At 52.3% G+C, this 21928-nt stretch overlaps 1 protein-coding gene and 1 long non-coding RNA gene across 4 annotated transcripts in view; one reads left to right on the forward strand and one right to left on the reverse strand.

The window, feature by feature from the left end:
• Positions 1-3788: 3788 nt before the first annotated feature.
• Positions 3789-21928, forward strand: part of SEPTIN9 (septin 9) — a 129622-nt gene continuing 111482 nt past the window's right edge. The window contains exon 1 of one of the 2 annotated variants that reach the window (XM_048075920.2): positions 3789-4069. In XM_048075920.2, the coding sequence (XP_047931877.1) occupies positions 4048-4069 (22 nt within the window). In that variant the 5' untranslated portion in view covers positions 3789-4047. The remainder of the gene's footprint in view (positions 4070-21928) is intronic. The other variant, XM_048075923.2, reaches the window with a different exon arrangement.
• On the reverse strand, positions 4010-5649 carry LOC125184255 (uncharacterized). 2 transcript variants are annotated; one of them, XR_007167980.2, is made up of 3 exons: positions 5064-5649; positions 4241-4388; positions 4010-4130 (listed from the first exon to the last, which is right to left on the reverse strand). It is a non-coding gene; the product is annotated as an uncharacterized lncRNA (long non-coding RNA). The 2 variants fall into 2 exon arrangements; XR_010825841.1 differs by having other exon boundaries at positions 4038-4125.

The raw sequence follows: 21928 nt of genomic DNA on the forward strand, positions 1-21928 counted from the left end.
ATGCTCCTTTAGGGCTGCGGGGAAAAAGGAAGAGCAATCAGAGATGCCACAATATTTCAATCTCCTCGAGGCAGTGGCGGAAAGGAGGGCAGATCCTGCCAGTGCTGCAAGTGACTGGCACGGGTTGCTTGGCTCTTGTCCTTGCATCTCACAAGCATCGTGCTGTCCTGGGCGCCAACAGGGGAGGTTGTGTGCTGCAGGTTGTGCAGAGCAGGGACTGAGCTTTGCCTCCAGCACGGCTCCCAGTGGCCAGCCCCCTGGCACAGGGCTCTTCTGGCTGCCTGGAAGGCCAGCAGTCAGCTGCCTGGCCTGGTTTTTTTTTTTTTTTTTGGCTGATTTGGTGCATCTGGGCTGCTGGACTTTGCAAAGTACATGGTGTGAGTCAGGCCCTGCTCATGCAGCAGCACCCAAAGCAGCCTCTCCTGCCTGCCTCTCTGCTGGAAGCTCCAAGGTCTCATCTGTGTGGTCCCCTTCCCCTCTCGTTTCCTTTCTCTCCACTCTGAAGGCTCTCTGAGCTCAGTTTCATATGGCTTTTAGGTGAGCGGCAGCAGCGACAAGGCTTGGTTTGGCAGCTGCCTGCCTGTGCTGGGGCGGCTGGGTTGTTGGCAGAAAGCGGGCTGGAAAATTTTTGCATCCTCTCTTGCAGCCACGAAAGAGCAATTGGTCAGGGGAATGTTGCTCTGAGGATCATATGTAAAACAAACAGAGCTGGAGAAGATGTGGGTGGCTTACAGCCCGGACACCTGAGTTTCCACTTCTAAATCACTCGGAGATACTGTTCCCCAAAGAGGAGGCTGAGGCCTGCCCTGTGCTCACCAGCGGGTCTTTGCAGCGTAAATTCTGGCTTCTCCTCCTTGCTAGTCACCCAGGGAGCTCTGCTCCTTGCTGTAACAGTGACTTGTGCCTACCAGGCAATGCCTGCAAGCCCCAGGGCAGCACTGAGTAATGCTCAGCCTCCCCCCGCCCTGGGAAAACTCAACTTCCCTTCCCTTTTGCAAGCTGAGAAACTTGGTCAGAGAGGTTGAATGAGTCAGTTGGAGAGATGCATTTATGCAGCTCAGCATACTGAACTGTCTAGCTTTATGCCAGTCCATGAGATTTTCTTATTTTTTTTCCCCCAGATCCCCTCCCCTTCCTCCTTTCTGTGCTCCCCTCCTCACTGCGCCATGCATTACTTGGTGCTGTTGCCTCCCCCGGTTTCTCCCTCACCTTGACCCTTTCCTGAGCCTCTGGCTCCCTGCCCCAGCCCACCACACGTAGCTGGCAGTGCTTGTCTCTCGCTCCTCTGATCGCTGCACGATGTTTAGCTTGGGAGATTGCATATCTCAGTGCAGGACCCCCACGTGCTGGGGAACGTGCTCGCCTGGAGGATGCTACTGGGGGAGAGACAGCACATACTGCTCACAGAAAATGCCTCTCATGCCTATCATGGAGCTACAATGTGTGCGATGCACACTAAGCCATGGATTAGCAGGGTTGGAGGGCATCACAGCTGGGTTCATGAGCAGCAGGGGGTGCAGGCAGTGCTCAGGTGAGCCCTCCTGTGCTCATGCCTCAAGAAAATCAATGCCATGTGCATGGAGTTGGGCATGGCTGGGCAGGGATGAGTGAGGTTGGTGCAGCCTCCAGCAGCTGCTGCCAGCTCTGCACCTCCAGCAGCGCCGTGTTGGTGCAGGATGGGTTCTGCAGAGGGGGTTTCTGCAGGAGCAGGGTGAGGGATAGGTGCAGGGGGCTTGGTGGTGTCTGCTGTGCTGCAGCTGGGCTGAGCCTGCAGCCTGAATCCCTTGCTTTCATGAGCAGTAAATTTCCTTGCTGATCTTACCAAACTCAAAAAAAAAAAAGCTATAAATGACTTACCTACTCAAAGCCTGTGGGCTCTGCATTGTATTAAACATTAACCTGCCCTTCTGAGCCGAAGTGCTGACTCTCTTGGTAATTCCGAGGCCTGGGTAGCCAAATAAAAGGATCCTTTGTCAGCCGATATTTCAGAGAAATCCCTTCGGCCATTTTCTGTCTCATCGTGTTTGTTTGGCCCCGCGGTGGAAAGCCTGCTGCACAATTTGCTGTTTGTATTTGTGCAGTCAAGCCGATCGGATGGCTGTACCCCAGCCGTGGCTCGACATGCTGGTCACCGGCAGCCCCGCAGAGGCACAGGCACACGTTGCACAAAATCACACGCACGTGTAACCGTATGCTTCAGTGCACCCCTGCACGTGCAATCACACTTAATCAGGCACACACGCACATACACCCATGTGCAAGAGGAGCTGAAAATTCTTTTGACATTCTGTAAAACGTACCCCCACGAGCACAGGGTATGAAAAGTCGCCATGCCCATGGGAGAGATGCAGGCAGGAGCAGAGCAGCGCTCGGGAGTGGGTTCTGCCCCTGACTTTGCCCTTGCTTGGTGTGCGAGGTGGGGCAAGCCATTGTGCTATTGTTTCTCCTCCATGGATTGTGACTAATGATTTCAAAAGAACTTGTGGAAAGGGTAATATATTGTTACTATGGGCTTAGAGATATGTTTGCTTAAGTAACAAAGGCTTTGGTGGTTCGAAAGTTTTTGTGATGACAGAACTCTGTGAAAATCTCCCTGCTGGGACCGCAGTGCTGCAGTAATTCAACGTGGCCATGCAGCAGCGGTAGGGTTGCTGCTGCTGGCACCCCAGGAACGTGTGGGTGCTCCTGAGCTGTTTCGCTGCAAAGCCTTTGTGCTCAGCGCTGGCTGCCCCAGCAATTTCAGCTGGTCTTCAAATTTCATTTTAAATGACCAAGAGAGGTTCAGACCTTTTTTTTTTTTTTTTTTTCATATCTATTATAGAGGTGATAGTCTGTGGCTGAGAAATGGTAACAAATACAGATGGGACTGTAACCTCGCAAACCATCCACTGTTTCTCTGTCCCTGGAGGATGCCAGCGTTAGGGCTGGGGTTCAAAATGGTTCTTCTTCTATGGAGAAGTCCAAAACTACAAAAAGAAAGAAAGGGAGAGCAGACCAAAACCCTCTTCGTAGCAACCCCTGCCTTTTAGCTGGTGGAAGCGTCTCACGTGGCCAGGACTCAGGCTCCGCACCTCTGTGGGTGGCTCATCTCCCAGGCAGGGGAAATCTTTGCCGTGATCAGCCCCATCCCTCTTCCTGCACTTCAGTGTGCCTTTAGTCATCGCTAGCCTTAATTTGCTGCTCCTTCCTGTCTGTGTTAATAAGGCCCCCGGCTTTACTGCGTTTGTGCCGCTAATTGTCCAACAGGCGTTTCACCAGGGACCGATCCGGAGCACGCCTGCTCTCCCCGCAGCCCCGCGTGCTGAGGCACAGGAGGAATTTCACGTGGAGCCTCCCCTTCCCCGAATAATAGCAGGGGAAGGTGGGGGGGATGCCAGATCCCCGTGCATTGGGAAGCCAGTTATTTGATCCGGGGCTCGTGCGGAGCTCTCCCCATGGCGTGAGCCCGCAGGAGCCTCTCACTCCACTTGCAGCCCTGAATGAGCCCTTTAGGCCTGGGCTCAGCCAGCGGAGAGGTGTTTGTGCTGCCGGGCCGCTCGTGCACTTTGAGCTGGGAACTGCCAGGCTTGAGAGCAGCGCTGACCTGAGCTGTTTTGGCAGCCGAGGGCCGAGTCAAAGCTGTGGGGTGTGCCGGGCTGGAGGCATGAAATTCCCTTTCTTCTCCCACTGCCACGCCGACCGACTGCACCGCGCTTTCCAGGGCTGGCTGTCGGCAGCGGTAACCCACAGATCCCCTTTGTTTTCCAAGGCGATAACGTGGAGCCGCCTGGGAGGCTGAGCCTTGCTCTACCCCTGCCGGTGCCGGGAGAGTTGGAACAGCCCATAACCGAGTGCGTGATTAGGAAAGGTGTGCGCTAATTAATGGGAGCGCTGGGCTGCCCCTCGGCTGCAGCCGCACGCGTGGATGCGGTGGCGGCGTGCGCGTCTCCTCCCTGTCCCTGCCTGCGCGAACAAAAGGACTGAGCCCGTGGCACAGCACCCCGGGGACAGCTGGCGGAGCCGTCCCGGCGCTGGCTGTCCTTCGTATGAGCAGCTCGAAGGAACAGCATGAGGAAATCTTCGTATTCAGGTGAGCAAGCGGCCGCCCCGCTGCGCCTCTCTCCTCTCGGCTCTCTCCCTTTGGGTCTGTACTGGGAAAAGAAGAAAGTTTAAAAACTGAAGTATAACTTGCCCGAGCCCCTCTCCTTCCAAGTAGCTCTGTACTGGAGAAAGGGGCTTGCTTTGCTGTGTATAAACAAACCTTGTTGATGAGTAGAAAAGGCTTAAAAAGCAAAACAAATCCAGGGAAGCAGCTTGTGCGAGCCAAAACCCAGCTGTTGTGGCACGGATCTTGTTGTTCAGAAGGCACCTGGGTCAGTACAAGGCTGGCTCCTGTGCCGAGTGGCAGCCTGAAATTAAAACGGGACAGTGCCATTGCTTGTGACACCAGCCGCAGGGCTGGCAGGGCTCCCGGCTGCCCCACGCAGAATAACTGGGACCCCCAGCCACCACGGGATTCTCCCTCCTCCTCCTCACCCCAGCTTTGCCGTTTTGCCCTGCCAGGTGAGGGCTCCGTGCCCTTGGCTTCCTGAGGCTCACTCAGGCTCCTTCCTCCCCAGCTGACCTGGGTGCGAGCAGCCACGGCTGCCAGCTTTTTCTCTGAGCTCTCTGTGAAGCCTTGCCAGCAGCCCCGAGAGGTGGCTGGTGCATGACAGCACGGACGTGTGCCCTGTAACAGGTCCGTGGCTCGCCCTGTGCGGCTCGGTGCCCTCTGGCAGCTCTGCCGGGTGCAGGATTTGGCTCTGCAGCTCTTTTCTGTTCAGCTCCGGCTTCCAGCCCGTGACTGTGCTCTGCAAGCCCCGTTCTGCCCTGGCTTCACCCTGTCTGATTCAGGAACACGGTGTCATCGTGCTGGCCTCCGTCCTGAGTCACGCGTCTGGGCCGTTGCTGCGTGGCGGTCACCGGAGCCACGTAACAGCCCGCGGCACTCAGGGGAGCTGGTGGCTGTGCTCACAAACCCCCATGTGATGCTGCTGCCTGGTCGTTACAGTCAGTAGCATTTCCCCGCGGTATGTTTCTCTTACCCAAGCGGCTGAATGGACTGCCAGGGAGGTTTTCTTAGGGCGTTTGTGCCGGGAACCAGGGGAAGGGCTAAGAATGGTTATTAACATGTTGTAATAGATTAAAGCTGGTGTTAATGATGACGAGTTGCACCTAGGGAAAGCTGTTGTTTGTACAGGCCTCCTGAGGTGCTCCCAGTGGCTGAAGAGGCCCTGGAGCAGACAGGAGCAGTGCAGGACCAGGCGTGGGGATAGCTGGGGGGCTGAAGAAAAAGCTGTTGGTGTTGTGACCTGAAATTAAGGCTTTTCACGGATGGAGCTGTGTGTTCCTTAATTGCTTTGTTTGCTTTGGGCTAATTGTGCTGGAGTGAAGCTGTGGCACCACAAAGCCCCTGAGATAATCGTGTCTCTGCTCAGTGTCCAAATCCATGTTAGCTTGGTGTTGCAATGAAGATCAACTGACATCTGGTCAGTACCTTTAATTCAGAAAGGGACTGCAATCGTATTTTGGAAACACTGCTTGCCTGGAGTTTTGATTAGGTACGTGGCAGCTATTTACAGAAAAAAGGAAGGGAAGAGTTGCACTAACCAGTTAAAACAACAGCACAATTACGCCGTGACCACCCCTAAAGCACAGGCAGCTCTTGTAAGCAGCTCTGTGTATGTTGCAAAGGCTCTGCTTCTGGTCGTGCAATTCCTCGTTGTGCTGAGCTGGGGCCTTACCTCCCCTGGCTCACAGGGAAGGAAGGCACTCGGTGAATCACCCGCTGCGCCACAGAGGCCTTTGGAGAGCTGCCACCTGCGTGCCAGGCAGAGCCAGCCCTCCTTATCCCGTAAATCTGATGGTTTTACAAATCGGGGAGCAGCAGCGGTGACTTGCTTTGGGGAAATTCATTTGCAATCCAAGAGACAAGTAAGAGGGTAGAGAGAGCTGCAGAGCCTCCGGGCTTTCTACGGATGGAGAAAGCAGGGAGATGACAGACGAGCAAGTTCTCAGTACAAAGCCTCACTTCTCAAACACCGTGCTGGCAGCCTTGACAGCCTGGAAACTCATTGCCTTGCTGAGAAACTGCCCTAAAGTTGGGACAAAAGAAACAATTAACTCCCTCAACCCCTTTTGGAGGTTAGGGAGCATCCCTTCCTTGCCTCTTCCATATATTCTGAATTTATATGGTGGACCAGCTCCCAGTGAACCTAACCAGAAGATTTCACGACTTCGTGGGGCTGAAGCTCCAGCCCTGTCGTCCTCTGTTAACACAGCAACACTTTGTGGTGTGCTCCGTGAGCAGGCTGTTCCCCACCCCAGCCGAGGTTTACCTTTGCTGAAGACCTTCAGGGGAAATCATTACCCATCTGCTACAACTCTTGAGCACATGCCATATAGGTGCGGTTGGGATAGCGCTCGCCTTCGGATGCTTTACCTCTTACTGATAACGAGAGGTTCAGACCTTTGTGCTGTAGCTGCAGGCGCTGGAGCTCAGCCCACAGCTCTTTTCTGGAACTTCCTGGCAAGAGGAGAGAAGAGGGCAAAAAAGGGATTTTACACAGCAAGTTAGAAATGAGCAATAACCACTGCTGAAGCCAACTCCTAAATGTTTGCTTTAGGGATGTCTATTATTTCAGATGCTTGAGGAAAGGAGAGTTTCTTCTGAGTTATTTTAGTTGTCCTGAAATATTATTTTTAAAGGGTTTTTGGATTCTCATTTTCCATTACTCAAGCACAGTTGCATTGCCAAAGAAGCAACAGACAGGATTCATGACAAATGCCACAGTATTTTATAGACATTTCAGGGATGATGCAAACTGTTTTAGCCAAAGACTGCTTACAGTTTCAGGTTTGTAAGTTGGCATATGCTGAAATAAGGGTTGCACTAATTGCAGTAGCTGCAGAACTTCCATATGTGACCCACCCTTACCTTAACTATCAAGTCCTAATTTATTGGTAAGGCAGGTATTTAGAAATAACTGCTTGTGTATGAGCTAAGGTTATAGGGAAAAATGCAGAAGTAACAGAGGGAACTGACCTGATGGTTGCATTAGAATTTGGTATTTTTTTTCCCCTCATCATGACTCAAACAGATTCCCTATAAAACATGGACAATAGGATATCAGGCAAACTAGGGTGGTTGGCATTAGCTAGACTGGGATGTGCTGTGGAAAGAGTTCCATTGTCCCACGGGATGGTTTTTAGTGTCTTAGGGCCCTCCCCTTTAGTGCAGCCCTGTTGTGTTGCCTTGGTGCTGATACCACCTGGCGTTCTGTAGGTGCTGACTGCCTGCAGCTCTGGTCCAAGTCAGCAGCTGGGACGGGTGTTAGGAGGGCAGGTCAGGATTGTGATCCACCAAACACTTCCCAGCTCGTGCTGGGGTATGTGCACCCAGTGCCGGAAGGCGAGGGACTGAAGATGAGGCCCTGATAAATCTGCTTTACGATATGGCTGAAGATAGCAAAGAGCTGCGGTGCCCTTCCAGGGACACGTGGGTGACCTTGAGCTCCAACTAAAAGCGCCCGATGCCAGCTGCTCGGTGCCTGCTGCCAGAGCCACGTCCTCAAAGCACCGGGCGGCCGCCTCCAGGCAAGCGCAGCTCTCGGTGGGGATGGGAGCGCTGCAGAGCGCAGCAGCGGGGATGGCCCAGGGATGTGCAGTGCAGCAAGAGATCATCTGGCAGGAAATGCAGGAGCTCTCCAAAGCGCGGTGAAGGGCAGTGGGTAGGCTTGGCCCCCCCCCAGAAGCAAGCATCAGGGGTTGTGGCTGGGCAGGCGCCTGCTGAGAGGGTCCCGAGTACAGCTGAGATGGCTGGGAAAATTCGAGAGGGAATCTTTTCCAGGCTGACACTGCACGTGAGAGGCCCGGTGTAATTCCCCCCGTGGCTTTTAACCTCGCTGTCATAAAAGCTGCTAGGTGTGGCAGAGATGACACGGGGCTTGCAGAGCCCCATTGTTCTCTCCTGAACCGGACCCGGTGTACTCAGAGCCAAGTGGCATTTTGTTTGTTTAAGCCATGGAAAAATGAGCGAGGTTGTTCAGGTTGATTTTTTTTTGTAGTTCCTTGATCGAGCTGTAGTATCAAGGAAAAAAAAAATAGAGCTTGGATCCAACAAAAACATCGGTTTAATTTAAATTGTCATTTTTTAACAGAAACTTTCAATATTTTGTTTTGAAATATGTAAAAAGCCATTTCCTTGAGCTCAAACTCACAGATAGCTCTTAGTCTCCAAAAGCTGCGTTGCTGGGCCAACAAGCTATCATAAATAAATGACTGCACTGGGGATTTGCCATCAGCCAGAGGAAGCTGCATCCTCAGTCTGCGGCCGTTCAAACCTATCGCTTGGAACCTGAATTCGGTGCAAGCAACGCCTCTGCCAGGTCAGCTGAACGAGCTGTCCTCTCGCACCATTTCCACTTGTTATCCCTGGATGAAACAAAGCTGCCTTGTGCCCGATGCACTGAAGCACATTCCTGGTGCGTCTGCTGCAAGGAAGTGTGCCTCTGCGTATCGAGACCGAAGCACTTTGCAGTTTTTCAGCAGGGAACTGGTGAAGGAGCAGGCGCTGCTGTCACTGACCCATCTGCGTAGTGCTTGTGCAAATACCCTGCAGTGAGGGAAATGCATCAGCCTTTGGGAAGGCTTCTGCAGAACAGCAGGAGCAACAAAAATCCCCTGCACCCAGAAAATGGGCAGAGCAGCGATGCCCAAGCTGGCTTCTTGCCTTTTCCTCCAGTAGCAGAGCTGAAGCACTTGTCAAGTCAATGCAAATGCTGGAAACCTGAAGGGGCAGGAGGAAAGCTGGGAGAGGATGGGATGATGGCACCGGCAGTGCCACCATGGGGTGAACTTCCCCGGGAGTGCCAGTCCTAACATCATGGTCAAAACTTAAGGCTTTACATGTTGTGCATTACTGGGTTTTGTGTGGGCATTGTGATACCTTGTGTTGCTGACGTAACAGGAAGGAAAATAAGGACTACAAAATGATCTTTATTGATAATCCAAGAATAGCAGGAGGCTGGTGCACAAAGGGCTTTGTATCTTGTTTTCAGGATGCTGAAAGGTCTACAGGTTGGCTTGGTCAGCTGCGTGGACTTAAAAGAAGCCATAAGTCAGATCTGTGTGAAAGCTGGCTGATACCAAATGTCCACGGCCCCCTATTCTGGCTTTAAATCCCCAAACAAAAGAGAAAACAGGCACGATCCAGTTTCTGTATGGCAAACACTTGCTTATTGTTTTAGGAACTGCATCTCCAATTAGTCCATGCCTCACACTCACATTTTCCAACCAGTAAACAACAGCCTCGGTGCCTTGTCATGTTTACACGTTCTGCCTGGTGGGCTTTCTTCCCCAGCCCCCTTCATTTATTTATTTTTTTACTACTTGGTCTATCCCATCACGCCAGTTGCTGCTCTGTCCCTGCCTGAGCCACTTCCCTTCACTGTGTGATGGCTGGATGTGGCCTTTGACATCCCTGCTGGCTGCTGCCCCGGCGTTGTATGAGCTACGGCAGCATTCAGAGGCTCCTGGAGAGAAGGGCTACCACCAGGCTGAGCGCTGCAGGGGTCTAGGGTGAAAATGCAAGTCTCTTTCCATCCCCACGCCTCCAGATTTCTCAATAGCAGGTTTGCACTATGAGGTTAACGTCCAAAAACCTTTGAGTACTTTGATTATTTCTAAAATGGAGAAGGTATGCATTAGAGAATTAGATTTCCAATGTACCTGTCCTCCTCTTTTGTTAATAATGTTGGAATTTTCCCCAGAGTCCTACAAATTCTTGGTGTCTCCAAGGGGCAAAGCACCTTGGTGCTTGGACAGACCCTCAGCATCCTCTCAGCAGCCTTTGAGGCCTCACCGTGCCTTTCTGGGGCTCAGCAGATACGAGAGCTGCTGATGGCACCTGGCGTCCGTCCTGGGAAACTCACCTCTCTGCTTGCTTGCTGCAAAAAATGAAACGCAGATGTGGGATGTTCAATCACAAAGCACAATTGTTATATTGTACTCATATGCCGACAGAATATATTGCTGTAGGTGTCAACACGCCCTGTGTTGCAGTCATGTTTCTGATGGCTCGAGATGATTGACGCGGTGTTAGGAGAACGGTTCTCCAATGGCAGTGTCACACGGTGCTGGGGTGGCAGGATCAGCGTGAAGGGTTGGGCTGGGTGCTCTGCCACTGCCAGATTTGGCTGCGTGTACGGGCAGCGCTGGAGCTTTGCTTCAGGTAGCAAAACATCCCAACGACTGCTAGGAAAGTTCAGAGAAGCAGAGGAATCCAGCCTGTGAGAAAGCCACATAAGAAATGGTGACATGTAGAAAGAAGAAAGCTGTCTAGGGCTTGATGGGGTGAGAAACTGTTCTTGCAGAGTACCATTCACCATCTTCAGTGCTGCTCGGCATGAGCAAGGACAAGAAGTGCCATGTGCAATGAGGAAATGCTGCAGAGTAATTCCATGGAGAGCTCATGGCAAGCAGGTACACAAGTGACACGGAAACGGGGGCTAAAGACATTCCCTTCTTTCCTCCTGCACTTCCATCACTGTCGGCATGCTCCTGGACTTGCCCTTGGCCTGTGTGCAGCTCCTGCTCCCTTCCCTGCTGCTGACCAGTGCAGAAGTTGCACCTGGCCACAGCTCAAACTGGTGGAGGCTCGGTGTTGGCTCCCCTCTGCCCAGCCACTGCTTGCTGTGAGGCAGGGAAAGCCCTGAGGGAGCGGTGCTGCTCGTACCAGATAGTGAGCAGAGCTTTCTGCGTGGCGTTACCGTGCCTCCTACATGCCTCCTTTCAGCACGTGCCAGAGTGGTAAGGGCTTTTGCTGCTTAAGGCTAGAACCAGATCCGGGGCAAAGTCTGTGGAATAGCAGAGGACTTTGTATTGCAGTGGAGGGAAGTGTAGCTTGTGAAGCTTTAACATGTTAGATAGCCGTGCAGTCTCCGCTTTCTTTTTCTAAGCTCCCTGGGACACGCGGGGGCAAGGTGGGATCTGCCTGTCCGTAGGGGTGATGCTCACCAGCCCTGCCTCGTCCCTGGATGTGATACACCGTGCTCTGTGCCGGTGCTGAGACCCTGCTCTGCAGCTCCCAGCCTGATTCGAGAGCACAACAGTGATGAACAGAAGGCCCCCCTGGGCAGAAGGGGCTCACTGTGAAGTTATTGCTTGAGTGTTAGCACGGAGTTAGCATTGTGTTACTGCAGTCTGAAGCACAGTACAAGTTACCTCTGACCTGAGCTTTTCATTCTGGGGAGGGCAGCTTCAGATCTGCTGTCCAGAGCATGCAACTGTCCCTTCCTTCCCCTCCAACATGGCACTGCCTCCAAGGCTCACAGATGGGAGTTGAACTGGAGAGGCTGTTGCACGCTGCAACTAGCAGCAAAAGGGTTTTATTTTTCCCCCCCGCCGCCCCTTGTCCATGCCAGATGAGTATTATTTACAGGAAGCACTTTGTGCAGCTTGGAGGTTTGTTTAGAGAGGGAGTGTAGAGGGAGGAGTCAGTTAAAAGCATAATGGAAATAAAAAAGGTCGTGGTAATGCTCGAGAAAGTCCATAATTTCCTGGTGTGGGAGTTTTGCTATTCTGGGGACTGAGGGAACAGCAGAGCTCGGGCCCTGGTTCCCGGGGGAGACGGCGTTCGGTGGGGTCAGTGAGCAGAGGAACCAGACCCGCCTTCCCTGGGAAGAGATCAGATCCTGCTGTGGCTGTGGGGCTGAACCCAAATCAGCTGCCGGAGACACAGTGGGTCCCTGGTGTGGTGTCCTGTGCTCGGAGGGACCGGAGCCATGTCCCTTTGCAGGCTGCAGCAGCAGTGCTGGAGAAACCCTGAGCTTGCCCGCTTGGGGAGCAAGCTGGAGTCCTAATCTTCAAGAGCAGCCCCTGGGTGCGAGTTTATTTTTGCTGTTATCAAGGGAAATGGGGATTGCCTATAGCCTTATATAATGCACAGAATAAACAAAGGAAATGAGTACAAGATGCCCTCGGCAATTACAGCCAAGAGCTGTTGTTGAATGACTCAGCAGCCGAGTTGCAAGTGCCTGGACATGTACAGAGAAAAGTTGCTGAGAAAAATAACAGATCTTGGCGAGTTGCAAGTCAGGACAAAGGAGCTGCACGTGATAGACCATGGGAGGTTGCAGGGATTTATTCAAGTGAGTTTAAGGCCGATGAAAAGCTGTGAGTTAACACGGCTGGAGGCTTTGGTTTGCCTGCAGGAAGGCTACAGATGTGGGCATGAAGAGCATGCGCTCACATGAGGAGCAAGTGTCCTGCACCAGCTTGGCTGGGGGGAACACCCATCTTCTCTGGGGCTGGCGTGCTCCGGGGCTGTCCGAGGGCTTTGCTTCCTAATATTTGATTGCCATTTTTCCCCTCCAAGATGACTTTCAATCTTTAAAATCAAAAGCAACTGTTTTTTAAAATCAGTGAGGCTGAAACACTATTCATTAACTTGGAGTTTGGAAATCTGATGTCGCTGCTGTTCCCGAAATGCTGCGGCTCTTCCCGTCCTCTGCTTTGCTTTGGGGAAGCTTTCTGACCTCCCTGATCTTCGGTGTCCTAACAATAAGGGGAGTCACGTGTGCTGTATTGCTTTTATCTGAGGTCAATTGCTAGAAGCACCAGGAAATCCTTAAAATCGGACCTTTGTTATGTGCTCTCACAGCCCTGTTTGCCGCATGAAGAGATTTTTCCCCTCTGGTGTCCTGCCTTCACGTGTTTAAGAGCGTGTTTTTATCAAATCGGGCATAACACAGAGATGTGAGTTTGAGTTGTGCCCAAGCTGTACGAAAACCACTGCCTCCTACCCTTTGATTTCAAATGCCTGTTTTTATATGTTTTCAGTGGGTAGGTTACAGCTCTGGGAAGTGGTGAGTATTTACTGAATAGATCGGACTTGCGCAGCCCGAAGGGCTAACATTGCTGTAGCTAATTGTCCTTTGACGTTAGTTGTCATTCAGTTGCATCTGTAAACATTTTCTCAAATTGCTGTACTGACACGTGAGGTGCTTTAGTTGGCAAGTCCCACATCTGAGCAGGGGAAGGCTGTTGGTGCTGCGCGGTCGTAAGGGGATGTCATGGCTTGGGTGGTCTCTCCCTTCCCCTTTGGCAGCTGCAACACGAGGCTGGGATTTATTCCCCGGAGCGGATTTTTTTGTCAGATAAACCTCTGAACAGTGATGTGAAATAATCCGACAGCTGATTTCTGCAGCTCAGGGTATGGAGGATGAGCTCAGCTGTCCTGCCTTCGATCTATCTGCAAAGGCTTTGAGCGCTCCTGCACAGCGGAGCTGCTCTGCTGCCCGTGTCAGCCCCTGTCCTGGGAATCAGCATTAGGCAGTGAGGTTTTGTAATAAATGCCGTGATTTTGGGGCAATGGGGAGGTGGGTGGCAGAGGAGAGGATAGCTGAATTGGTTTTTTTTTTTTTTTTGAGGTTGTTTTTTCTGACTTCCTTAAGATAATCAAGGAATAACAAGAGCCCTGCGCTTAAGCTGTGATGGAGAAGGAATGGTTAAGATGCTGTTTCATAATCCGTCAGGATTAATGTTCAGATTTTACTGAGCCTCTTATGCCCTTTGGGGCATGAATATAAGTACAGGAGCACCCAAGAATGGATATAGGCCAGAAAAACCTCCTGTGGTAACGTGCTGGGTGCTTATTATGGGAGGCATCTGTGTTAGATCCTTTCACAAACTGCTCCTGTTCGCTAGTGGGACTCTTGTGGGATGCTGTCGGTAGGGTTACTAGCACGGGAGGAGGGTTGGCAGCTCTGTATACTGGGAAGCAAGGAGCTGGAAGATTGATGTGGGACACAGCCGTAGCCCCTAGGAGGAAAACCTGACCTTAGTCCTGGGTAAAGGTCAAGTGTCCTCATTCCCTGCCCTGGGGACACCTCTGTGTGTGAAGCTCCTCCGTGAGCCCCCCTCCTGCAGGGCAGGGATAGCGGGAGCACGAGGCAGGGAATGGCAAACTTAAAAGTGGTGCTGGCTGGCCCTGAGTGCCATACAGATTTGGGGGGTTGAAGAGCATGCAGGGGCAGGAGCGAGGGCCAGGTCTGGCAGAGCAGGGGGGGAGGATGCGGCTGTGGAAGATGCAGCTCTGGGATGAGGAGCAGTGAAGGAAGAAACGGAAACTTTCCGGACAAACCGAGCGTGTTCACTCCTCTGATGCTCCGGGCATGTGGGTGAGATCTAGGACATGGTGTTCTTCGCTCTAAGCCTTGATTGTGGGGGGTTTACGGATATTTTTGTCATTTCTGCAGAGTGTTCTTAACTTGCCCTGAAGGCAGGGAGCCTGGGGGCAGGAAGCGAACCAGGTGCTGTGGGCTGCTGGGCCAAAGCTGCTCAGCTCTGGGGCAGGTAGAGGAGAGGTGTGAACTCTCATAAGGACGCAAGAGAAAAACATCAAGACAAAGGCAAGCAAATTCTTTAGCAAGGTGTGCAAAAATGAATCAGAATACCCAGAAGTTTTACTGGGTCATACTGGGTGGGGTGGAGGAAGAGAGCTGTGATACCCTCTGAGGAGGTAACAGCTATACAAGTAGCACCTGGATTATTTCACGGTTGTACTTGTGTTATTACAGGTAGTCTGATGGGGAGGGAGTTTGAGTTCTTGTGAGCAGAGACAGAAGCTTTTATTGATGATTTCTGCTCTTAGAACACTTCACGGCAAGGTTAAACGTCTGCATCGGAGTTCAGCTTTCCCATCACTAGCACAGGAGCCATGAACAGTTTGTAGGGATGTCTTCGGAGCTTCCCTTGTATAATTGCAGCACAGGTAGAGGACACAGGGCTCTCTTTGTACTTGCCAGACAGAGCCCAGGCCCCTAAACATGGGAATTGTGCTGCCTTTAATATACCCTAGAATGCTGGTTTTAATTCTTCTCAGCTGGACAGCAAAAATGACAACTACTGGAAAAAAAAAATAAGGAAAAAAAACCACACAGGTTTCTTAGGTCAGGCCCTTCAGGACCAGGAGTTGCGTGTTCTTTGAATGAGCGTTTTTTGTTGCAAAAGGTACCACTGGATGGAGAACAGTGGGTTAGGAGAGGGGGAGAGCCGGTGTTCAGACAGCTTGAGCTCAGCACGGCAATAAGCTGTGGCTGCACGTGGAGAGGAGACTGCTGAGATGCGTGCCGCTGAGCTGCGCCTTTCCTCCTTCTCGCTTCTGGCTCTGGGCTGCTGGCACCGCGGTGGCTGCTTTGCCCCGGCTGTTCCGTGCCCTCCTGCCTGCCATCTGGAGATGACCTTGTTTGAATTTCTCGGAGGCATGCAGGGGTGGGTTTGTTTGTGTTTCCCTCTAAGCCGATACCCGGCAGTCACGTGGAGCCGAGCAGGTGGCACACGGCGTGTTGTCCCATTCCAAGGAGCTCTTGGTTTCGTGGCAAAATCGGGGCTTATTAACACAACCCGGAGGGCCTCCTGTTGGCTCTGTTTGATGGGGAATGTCGGGGTGTTTCCAGGAGGCTCTGTGCTCGTAGGGCTGCAGGGATGTGCGGGCTCTGGAGGCATCAGCCGTGCGGGTCTGCTGGGAGCGAGCAGGCTGCTGCAAGGCATGCAGCACGGGGTCAGGCTTCCTGGCTCTTCTTGTAGCTGCTCTGTCCTGGTTTCTTACACAGGAGGGAAGCCTGAGCGTGTGGTAGGACCCCAGGCAGACAGTCTGATTAAGTGCAACAGGCTCTGGAAGCAGAGCTGCTCTGCCTGGCACCTGGTGGCTTTTCACGTTGAGGATCCAGTGCATGGCATTGGAGGTTTGCAGAGGGAGCAGCTCGAATTCGCAGCTTCTGCAAGGTGAATTTCTGCTCCTGGGGCAGAGGAAGCCAGCCTGGATGCTGCCAGCCCTCTCTCACAGGGCTCTGACAGCCTCCCGCACCTCGATTTGCAGTCGGCTCCATCCCACCTCCCTGCAAGCACCTGTTTGGAGAACTTGTCACCCTCAGCTATTCCTGTAGCTGCCGCTGATAAAATCTGGTGATTCAGCCCACACAAGATCTGAATCTTTCCTAGGAACCTCCTGCAGCCACTGGCTTGAGGGCATCAAGGATGTGGGTTAGACTTCTGTGCTGGTCCTTGCTGAATTGCACCGCATCCTATTTGGGTGGGTTTTGTGCATTTCCGGTGTATTGGGATTTATTTGAATATTCTAATTTTCTAACGTACTCGCATTTCATCCTAGCATGGGATCATCTTTGTCTTTTATAACACTGTATTCCACATTTCAGATGGTTTATGAATGATGCATCCATCCTTAGGTCAAAGCACAGCTGAGAAATCAGGTTTTGGGTTAAAAACTGCCTTAGCAAAGTCCCTCAGAGTATCCTGGAGGCATCCAAACCCTATTGCCTGTAGATTGTGGGCAAAATAAGCCTATGAACCAAGGAAAGACCTGTGTTTTGGGTGCTCAACAGCTTCAGCTGCTTTTCAAATTGTGTCATAATCTTTGCGAGATTAAACACTGGTTCAGCTGGTTTTCGTTTGTTTTTAATTCCCTCACTTATGGAATAAGCTGGCGGTGGCAGATGCCCAGCGCCCTGGGGGTTGCACACAGGGCACTTGGGGCCCAAGTGGTGACAGGTCCCCCTGGAGGGGAGGGATGTGGCCGTTCCTTATGGTCCCCTGGAGCATGAGGCTTCACCAGCACGGGCCGTGCTCCCTGCTTGTCCCTGGAGCAGAGCCCTGCGGAGGGCCTGGAGCACTGTGAATAAGCATCGCCTTTCCCCGGTGCTCCCAAAGCCTTCCCGAGCGTCCGGGAGAGGCACCTCACAGATTGTCTGTGTAGGAAATGCGGTTATGGCCACCTCACTGCTGAGGAAAATGAGCTACGGAGAAAGAAGTTGTTTCATTCAGTTAGTGAGGCCAGCTTAGGGCATAATCAGATATCCTGCCTCTGCTCCTTGTCTAATGACTGTCAGATAACCCAAGGGGTGATTATTACTGTAAATTTAAGTCCCAAGTCTTTCATACGTTGATCATAAAGCTCAAAAAGAGGCAATTTGCTATATTACAGGGGACTGAGGCTGGGAAAAGTCCGAGGTTGAATTTAATTTTGCCTAAGTTCATCCATCTAAAAGCAGCTCTGGATCAGAGCCGGTCCCTGCAGACTCTCCCCAGCCGGGGGCTGTGGGGCTGACCACCCTATCTTCCATCTCCATCTCGGGGTGGAGGTGGATCAGCAGCTGCAGTGCCTGTTTCTGCTCTGTGAAGGGTGTCTGGGGCTCTTGCTCAAATGTTATGTCTATAAACGCTCAGGCAGGTGCTGCCTGGGGCTCCAAGCATCTTCGGCAGAGAGAGGAATCAAACCCAGGCCTGCTCAGACTTCTGGTTGTCATCCTACAGAGCAGGCACCCTTCCTTCACAGGGCTAAAGCACGTGGCTACTGCTTGGCAGCCGTGCAGGAGGTGGCTGCTTTGTGCCGCGCGTGGCAGCATCCCTCTGGGCTGGGGCTGGTCCCGGTCCCATTCACCTGGCCGAGGCACGGCTGTGCCACGTTAAGGAGAGGTCCCGAGTCTCAGAACTGGTAAATCTGTTTAGTCTGTGCCAGTGAACAGCACTTTCTGGCTCCAGAAGTGTTCACGAAGAGGTGCTTTTGTGGAGAGGAAGAGGGATGCCAGCAGGAAACTGGCTGAGACAACACAGAAACATTTTCTGCCTGTGATCTCAGCCCCTGGAGATAAGGCTGGAATTCCAGCCCCCCCAGAGCATCCTCCCCTGGTCGATCCCGCGGTTAGGACTGCCCGGGGACGCTGGTGATGCTCCCCCAGGGGAAGCCAAGGGCTGGGGCAGGGTTGGGCTTGGAGGTCTTGGAGTCATCTCCAGAGACATCAGAAGGGTGAGGCTTGTGGAAAGCCAGCTTGCCTAATAAACTCTGGCAGTGGTTTACTGGTCAGTGGTGGTGATCTGAGCTTCCAGGTGGGGAAAAGCCTTCCAGGTGTGGCCAGCAGCAGCCTGTGTGTGCCGTGCCCATGGCATGAGGCAGATGGGCATCATCATCCAGCCCTCACTGCCACACTGCCCAGAGCCCAGGGGAGCTCTGAATTATAATCCCCTGCCTTTCAGTTCTTCTCACACGCTTCATCCCACCACTGGTTAGGCAAAGGAGATGAAAACGAAGTAAATCTTCCCATCCCTGGAGATGAAGTGGGTTCAGACCGGATTGCTATTCACTTGGCTCCCTTCAGACTAATAACCTGCACCTCCTCTCCAACCCAAAATGCCTGGAAATGGTTCAAAATGATCTGTGGCAGGTCACGCACAGCCAATTTCATTGCATGTGCTGCAGGTCCATGCATTTTGCTGTGCTGGGGGCCTCTGCGTGATGAGGGGGCTTGGCATACATCTGTGCCACCTAAATAGCAGCAACTGCGTCTTTTTGCTGAGCATTTTCATAGTGGAGGCTGAAAATTTGTATCTTCGTAGTGAGTGACTTGTGGAAGGAATTTGGGATTCTGCCTCGACCTCTGCTGCCTGGCTCCATTACACCGAGCGGGCCGTGTACAATGCTGCCTTTCAGGCAGACCTACAGAATAGGCTTTGTGTCTCTGTGCGGGCCCTCTTCTATCAGAGAAAAGCTTCCTCAGAGGTTGCAGGCAGTGCTCGGTGCTTCGAAATGGTTTCCACCTGTGCCAGGAGTGATTTCACCCTGTCTTTCGCCAGGGTTGAGCCGTGCCCAGGTGCCAGGTGCTTTACCCTTCCCTCCCAGAGCCGGCTCCTTGCTGTCAGCCGCAGGAACCCCTTAGAGAAAGGAGCTGCGCGGGGTCTGCTCATGGCCTAGAAGGAGAGCATGCCGTCAGGGTGATATTGTGGGGGGCTCCTAAAACTGGGGTGCATTTATCTGAGCCCCCCTCTGTGCTTTTCCCTGGGCCTCTCTGCAGAGCCGACGGCTAGGAGAGCCTAGTTCTGTGTTGGGCCTAGACTTACTTACGCCCTGACAAAGCTTTAACAGGATAAGCTAATAAGATATTAACACAGAGGTTGTTTCCGTGTCTTGTTTTCGATCAATAAAAGTCTGAAGTTAGTGCTCTCGTGCTGGGGGTGTGCTTTACTCAGCAGGACACGACAGATGTGGGGCTCCGTACGGGCGATGGGCGCTCCCCAGAACCCAGCCCCTCTGCGAGAGCCTTTAAACATGTTTTGTATGAGAGCTGGGGGAGGTGGGAGCTCGCAGGAAATCCAACCTCACCGCTGAGGCCTCCCAGACACAGCCCCTAGTGCTCGCGTAGCTGCCTTGGGGGCTGCGGTCTGTCTCTCTGCGGGTCTGTCGGACTTGGAAGAGGGAACTGGCAATGCAGCATCGGTGTTTTGGGGATGTTCGGGCCCTCTCAAGATAGAGATGGAGTCACACTACTGTTCGTAAAGGCGCTTTTGCAAACTCTGGTGTAAGCTGATCTGCAGCATTAGGCACTCAAATACTTCCTAAGAATTGGCTGAAGTCCTCTTCTATTCCAATTTCCCTGCTACAGCCACTATTAAATATAATTGTAAGATACAAGGGAAAACATTCAAAGAATGTTACTAGCTTATGAAATTGGATTGCCTTGGCTACTTCTGGGCAGATTTTATAGGGGGGAAAAAACTCAATTATATGGATCTAGGGCCTCATGGTAGTCTCAAATTGTAACTTCCCTTCTTCCCTGATATTTAAGGGCAGTGGACATTGCTTCTGGAAGCTATAGATAGTGCCTGAGTCATCCCTTACAGTACAGCTAAAATGTAAAAACATTAAATAATATATCCTTCCTGCTCCTATAAGCAGAGGGAAGTGTTTGACACTTCATTTTAAAAGCACAGAAAAGGATACGTGGAGGAGGAGAGTTACGTGCGCCAAGCCATGGCAGCAGCGGAGGGTTCCTGGCTCCTGGCCGTGCCGGTGGCTTGTTCCTGCAGCCGAGCTGGTCCTCCCCGGCCATCCTCCGTGTCTTCTTCCTGGGGCAGCTGCTTTTCAAACCAGCAGAGCGTCAGGATGCTGCTGGGGTTGTTGTTAAAGACAGGTGAAAGAATGGGGGTGTTTGTCCCAAGGGGGCAGCTGCGATCTGAGCTGAAGTTTCTTATGCGGGGCTACCAAGGGAGCTGGTTTCTGGGCTGCAGTTTGGGTGTAGGGTTTTCTGGCTTCCAGGCAGTTCTGCGTAATAGCAGCAGATCACGGGGCTCCTACTGAAGTGATCCAGATGGCTGAGTGTGTGCTCAGGCTGCTGTAAGGGATGCTTTGCTGAATCAGCTCCAGGTGGAACCCACGGCACGTTGGGGTGGGTGTTTGATGCGGAGAGAAAAGTGACCAGAGTTTGCTTGCGCTCTTACAGCTTTTCCCACCTTACTTATTCTCAAGCATGTGGCCAGACAGTTGAGAATGGTGACCCTGTGTACCTGTCTGAGGCTCTGGCTAGGGAGGAGTGGGATTTAGTGACTGTGGTCACTTGGCAGTTCCTTCACCTGCCCGTTGCCTTTGACTGGACATTACACAGCGGCAGCGGAGCACCTCTCAGACCCGGTGGAAGAAAAGGTGCTTGGGCACAGGCCTGGAGTGGGACTTGGACTTGTGCGTTTGTATCTAAGCAAAATCCCTGGCTGAGTTTCTCCCAGTGTCTCCAGAGGCAGATACTGGTCTGAAGACCTAACTGGTGAAGGCTGCCCCTTATCTCCTCCGGCTGTGAAGGAGCAGTTGCTCATTTAGGGTGGGCAACCTGCAGGGCTGCTCCTGGAGTCCTGCTGGCCGAGCACCCCGGCTGGTCACCCTGGCTCAGGAGAACCCTTCACCTCCGTCCTTTGCTGGCGGCAGCACTTTGGTCAGTGAGCCGCTGCCTCTTTGTTCCTGCCTTTTCTCCCTTATGCACTCCCATCGTTCTGGGAAAAATCAACATTTGCTTTTCAGAGCGTGGCAAACAGAAGGGGTCTGTACTACATCCCGGTGGCAGCCTCGGGCTTGCAGGGCTCCGATGATAAATCCAGGGATGCTTGTTGCAGGGGAACCCTCTGGAGTAGTAGTTAGGGACCTGTGTGTGTCTAAAATAAGAGCAGGAAAGCAGTGTGTGCAGCAGGAAAATAAAATTTACGTTGGTGTTGCAAGAAGGTGGCAAGAAATGGATTTAAAATCTTAAATAAGGATGATTTCTTCCCTCCCTCACAAAAAAATAACACATTGCACAGCTTTATCACACTAAGGAGCAATGTTAGAGCACAGCAGAGAGCCGGATGCAGGGGTGGGAAGCTTGCACCAGTTTTCCTGCGTGGCCAGAGCGTTGCAGGCCTGCGGGGAGGAGAGCAGCGGGGTGTCTTGGTGCGAGTATTCGATCCATATGGAAATACCACACTGCAGTTTTAAAATTCCTTTCCCGTCTTTTAAATCTGACAGCGTTTTTCTCCAACTAATCGATGGCTATTGCCAGATGAACCTGGGAAAGTCCGGGGCACGCATGAGTCTGGCTGCTGTAAACGTTTGGGGTTTTTTGGAACGCGAGGGGAAAGGGGTGAGCAGCGATCATTTGTTTCATTCTCTGTTTGCTTAGTGCTTTGCATGCTAAGCCCTCTCCCTCGTCCATTCAGGCACTCGGGTACTCTTGTGCTATTAAAGGTAATCATTAACTAACACATTTTTAGCTTGCAGAAGCTCTTGCGGCAGCTGGTTAATGTAAGAGGTTGATTATTTCCTTCTTTGAGCAAGGCCACAGCGTGGACGAGTTGCGGTGCCTTCCCCCTCTCCCGTCTGCTGGGAGGCTGCAGGTTCTGCACAAATACAGGGACCAGGCCCAAGCTGCTCTGTGGTGGCTGAGCAGGCTCTGAGATAGCCTGGCAAATCCCACTCATTTAGCAAAAAGGCCACGGGGACACTACGGTACTTCTTAGGTGCTGCTGCTTCCCTCTCTTGGGTTTCAGAAGGTAAAGACTGCTTGCAGATGAGGAAAGTGGTGAAGACAGGTTGAAT

The sequence above is a fragment of the Anser cygnoides genome, chromosome 19 (assembly GCF_040182565.1).
Source record: "Anser cygnoides isolate HZ-2024a breed goose chromosome 19, Taihu_goose_T2T_genome, whole genome shotgun sequence".
Classification (NCBI taxonomy): Eukaryota; Metazoa; Chordata; class Aves; order Anseriformes; family Anatidae; genus Anser; species Anser cygnoides.